The following is a 4,372-nucleotide window of genomic DNA, read 5'->3' as shown; positions in this document are numbered from 1 at the left end:
GATGCATTAGTACAGTTCTGAAGATGGAGCGGTGGAAGTTGGTGGCGGCGGCCTCTGAGTGCACGCCGGACCGGTGAGACCCATGCCCGGCAGGCGTCCTGGATGGGATCTCAGGTCTTAGATGTTAGGTTTGGCTGCGATGTCTGTTTGGTATTAGGCCCAGGCTATCTGCGCCCCTTCATGAACTGGATAGAGTGGCTTAGACGGCGGCTTTAGTCTTACTGTTGTATTATTTTGTAAGGTCTTGTGAGAATAATCAATAAAGTGACCGTATGCATCGCCCAGATGCGGCCGGGGGTCATCCTCCTTTTTCTAAAAAAAAATCTAGTTCTTTCAAAAAGTTCGTTGTAGGGACCTGGAAACCTTCCCTGCCGCATTCCTTTCAAAATAAAGTAAAACTAAAGCAGATTGTGACCAAGAAAAGGACATGATCAAGAAAATTAGTCTGTGCCAATCAGTTACTAACGTTTTTACCATCGTGCAAATCGTGTTAATTATGCAGCTTCCCTTCAAGCAGATAGAGCCTTGAGTGACGTCTGTTCCCTTTCCATATAGTATAAACTTCGAGTACACAACACCCAAACCTCAAGGCTTCACCATAATTTCCTATGGCTTACTCCATTCTCCTCGGGGCAGTACTTGTGTTGCTTGTAGCTGCAGTTGTCCAACTCCTTTACAAAAACTTCTACAGGCTCTACTACTCAGCCTATAAGCTGCCTCCTGGTAATCTCGGCGTGCCGGTTATCGGCAGTACTTTCTCTCTCCTCCGCGCCTGCCGCAGCAACACCGACGACCAATGGTTCCGAGACCGGATCAAGAATTACGGCCCGGTCTCTACCATGTCGCTGTTTGGATCGCCGACGGTGCTACTGGCCGGGCCGGCGGCGAACCATTTCATATTCGGCAACGACGGCCTAATCTTGACGCAGACAGGCGCGCTGAGAGCCCTCGTTGGGCGGTCGGTACTGGCACTCACGGGCAGCGAGCTGAAGCTGGTCCGCAGCGCCCTGCAGGGTTACTTGAAGCCAGAGATGGTGAGGAGATACGTCTGCAAGATAGACCATGAGGTCCGGAGCCACATCGAGCTAAACTGGGTCGGTTGTGACTCTGTCACGGTATGGACAAACGCTTACTGCTCGAGTATATCTTTCATTCACATACAGAAATTATAGGTCCATATCTTCAAAAATATACTCCTCAACGGAAGTGGTACTAACAAGAAGAAACCTATATGAAGTACAGTACATATTTTGCTCACCTTATTTGGTCCATTTTCCCGAGCTGATTCCAACTCCCCTAAATAACAATGGAAATCATACTGTATTTAAGAGACAATGTCATATACTCATATAGGTAGCTCACTCTACATTGTCGTAGAATACACTGTTTTTGCTGCACACTGTTCACTAATAGAGTATTCTTCTCTGAGCTTCCAAAAAATATTCTTCTCTGGCATTACAAAGAGGAAGGGAAGTAATTTTCTCCTTCGGTTATTGAGAGGATGGTTACGTTTATATGTCTACTCCATTCGTAAAGAATACGGTAGAAAAATGAAAATATAAATCAACAAAAATAATAACAATAAAAAAACTAGGTAATCTAAAATCGGCCGGTAACCATTTATTGTGGACAAGACTGAGAAGAGTAACAATGAAAATGATAAAATTTATATTGCCTCAAATTGCATGACGATGTTTGGTAATTTAGAGATGAGCATACTAGCTCCTTAAGAGATGATGAACGGAATTTTCTACTTGTGTAAAAGGCTAGAGGGTCAATATGATAATATTGAGGGGCACCTTATATAAGATAATTGTATTTCTCGCAAGGTGATGCAATACACTTCTAAAATTGAGATATTCACAAGAATTTTTGAAGAAATAAATACGACAAGATATTTGTAAAGGTTAAAATACAACAATCTAGAAATGTCGCAATGGATTTAAGAAAACCCGCAAAGCTAATTTGAAATGAGTAGTTGATGATTTTACAGGTCCTGCCAACAGTGAGGAGACTTTCGCTTGCTATCATATGTTCGGTTGTCTTGGGACAAGAGTCAGCTACCATCAAAGAAGGTTTGTGCACAGATTTTGTTACTCTTGGGAAGGCTATATTATCATTTCCGGTGAATATACCATTCACCCGGTTCAACAAAGGTATGGCTGCAAGTGCGAAGATACGAAAGGCTATCACAAATATTGCCAACAAGAGGGAAGACTCACTGTTGCAGGAAGCAAATGCCACTTCTGATAATGACTTCATCAGCTACATGCTCATTCTTCGTTCTCAAGGTGCCCACTCCCTCACTCTCGAAGACATTGTGGACAACACGATGGGCCTCATCGTTGGGGCACACGAGACAACTTCTGCTCTTATCACCTTCATGATCCGGCACCTCTCCAATGAGCCAGATATCCTTGACAAAGTTACTAGAGGTCTGTATATCAATATGCTGCTTTGCTTCCACATTTGATTCAAACACTGGTAATTTCTTCTACACCATGGAAATTAATCTGATCTTTATGCCTTTTGATCTTCTGCAGAGCAAGATGAGATTGCACGGAATAAAAACCCAAAAGATGCTCTAACTTGGGATGATGTTGCAAAGATGAAATATATGTGGAAAGTGGCAATGGAGACACTAAGAACAATTCCTCCAGTTTTTGGGAGCTTCCGAACAACTACCAAAGACATTGAATACCAGGGTTACCATATCCCGAAAGGCTGGAAAGTAAGTACATACACGTTCCATAATAAATGATTTCTTTAATACTTCCCAAGAACTCTATCACACATAAGTAACATGGAAACATGCAGGTCTTCGCAGCGCAAAGTGTCACACATATGGATTCACAATTCTTTCATGAGCCTAACAAATTCAATCCTTCTCGGTTTGAGAAATCCGCCCCTCCGTACTGCTACATGCCATTTGGAGGGGGTCCAAGAATGTGCCCTGGTAATGTGTTTGCAAGGGTAGAAACTATGGTGGCCATGCACTATCTAGTAAGGCAGTTCAGGTGGAAAATAACCTGTGAAAAGGAAACCTACAAGAGGGATCCAAAGCCGACGCCCGTCCTTGGACTTCCAATTAAACTCAAGTTGAGACCACTTGCCAAAAACGTCCAAGCTAACAATATGGATACCGGAACAGGTTAAACCCATGACAAGGAAAATTATGATGATACATGCATGGTCTACGTTATGAAGACTAGACTAAGAATTCTACATGTAAATATGTGCTTCTCATAAAAGCCACGCTATTCCATGTTGGGCTTGGGAGATACACTTCTAGTTACAATATTGTATAATGTAAAGATGAATCTCCTACCTATGAGCTATATATTTCATTCCCCCCAACATAGAAATTGCAATCGATAAAAAACATTCTTTGCACAGGATGCAATGGTAATTCTATTAGTTACATGATCCACATGATGTGGGATCAAATCATCATTGATTTGTCTTCTATGAGATTATTTAAATTTTACTCTCTTCCATGTGGGGCCTAGTCGGTGATTAAAATTTGAATAAATCTAGCTTGATGGAAGGGTCGGATTAACAACTAGTGGATTGCATAGAAGTGCTCTTTCAATTGAACTACGCTAAGCAATACGCATAAGTAGTTGGGCATGACAAAGAAGATCGTCCATCGACCTGTAGAGGCGTGTGCTTGAATGCGCCGGCCCCGGATGCCTCAAAACGAGAAACTAGTATACTTTATCATGATGATCATAATAAAAGATATTTTGTTTTGGAATTTTTTGTGAATTTAAATTATTTTAACTCGGGAGTTTTTAGTGATCCAAATATAAGAAGATGGACATGGTACTCTGTATAAGGGTTAAACTCCATTAAACTTCAGAACTCTTCCTCTTTTCTCATCCTACGCTCTCCAAGTCAAATATGGATTAATCTTGGGATGCAGATACATTAAAATATCAATTTCTTTTCAAATTTAATTATGTACTTTTATTTCCATGTTATCTAATGGATTTTTATGATTTTGGGAACTAACCAACTAATAAATGTCAAAAACAAAATTCCATTTGTAGTGTTATTATGTACAAGTCCTATTGTTGGTAGCCAATTGTCCAAGTGCAAGAGTTTTTAGCAAGCGACTATTTTCCCTTAAATAGATGACTTGAGGTTACCAATCCGCGAGAGGAGATCACAATGAATCTTTTCCCTCAAACATCACTTAAATAAAAAAGGTGTTTTATTACGTCACCTTCTCCCCCAACTATTTAGTGTGGTGGTCATTGAGAGTAGGCTGCATAGTTATAACTAAGGGATTAGTAGACAATGATATATAAAGTATTTTTGTATTTCCAAAATAAATAATACAATGTTTTTAAACAATAATTAAATATGT

At 40.5% G+C, this 4,372-nt stretch overlaps 1 protein-coding gene across 2 annotated transcripts; it reads left to right on the top strand.

The window, feature by feature from the left end:
- The first annotated feature begins 593 nt into the window (after positions 1-593).
- LOC123093352 (cytochrome P450 716A1) lies at positions 594-3,430 on the top strand. 2 transcript variants are annotated; one of them, XM_044515304.1, is made up of 4 exons: positions 594-1,115; positions 1,979-2,435; positions 2,544-2,731; positions 2,818-3,430. In XM_044515304.1, exons 1-4 carry the CDS (start codon positions 609-611, stop codon positions 3,154-3,156), a joined length of 1,491 nt encoding a protein of 496 aa, XP_044371239.1. In that variant the 5' UTR covers positions 594-608; the 3' UTR covers positions 3,157-3,430. The 2 variants fall into 2 exon arrangements, with proteins under 2 accessions (XP_044371239.1, XP_044371240.1); XM_044515305.1 differs by having other exon boundaries at positions 1,994-2,435; positions 2,818-3,427.
- Positions 3,431-4,372: the final 942 nt, after the last annotated feature.

This window comes from Triticum aestivum, chromosome 4B (assembly GCF_018294505.1).
Source record: "Triticum aestivum cultivar Chinese Spring chromosome 4B, IWGSC CS RefSeq v2.1, whole genome shotgun sequence".
Taxonomy (NCBI): Eukaryota; Viridiplantae; Streptophyta; class Magnoliopsida; order Poales; family Poaceae; genus Triticum; species Triticum aestivum.
Note: the sequence above shows the minus strand (reverse complement) of the source record. Positions and strands in the feature narration are given on the sequence as shown.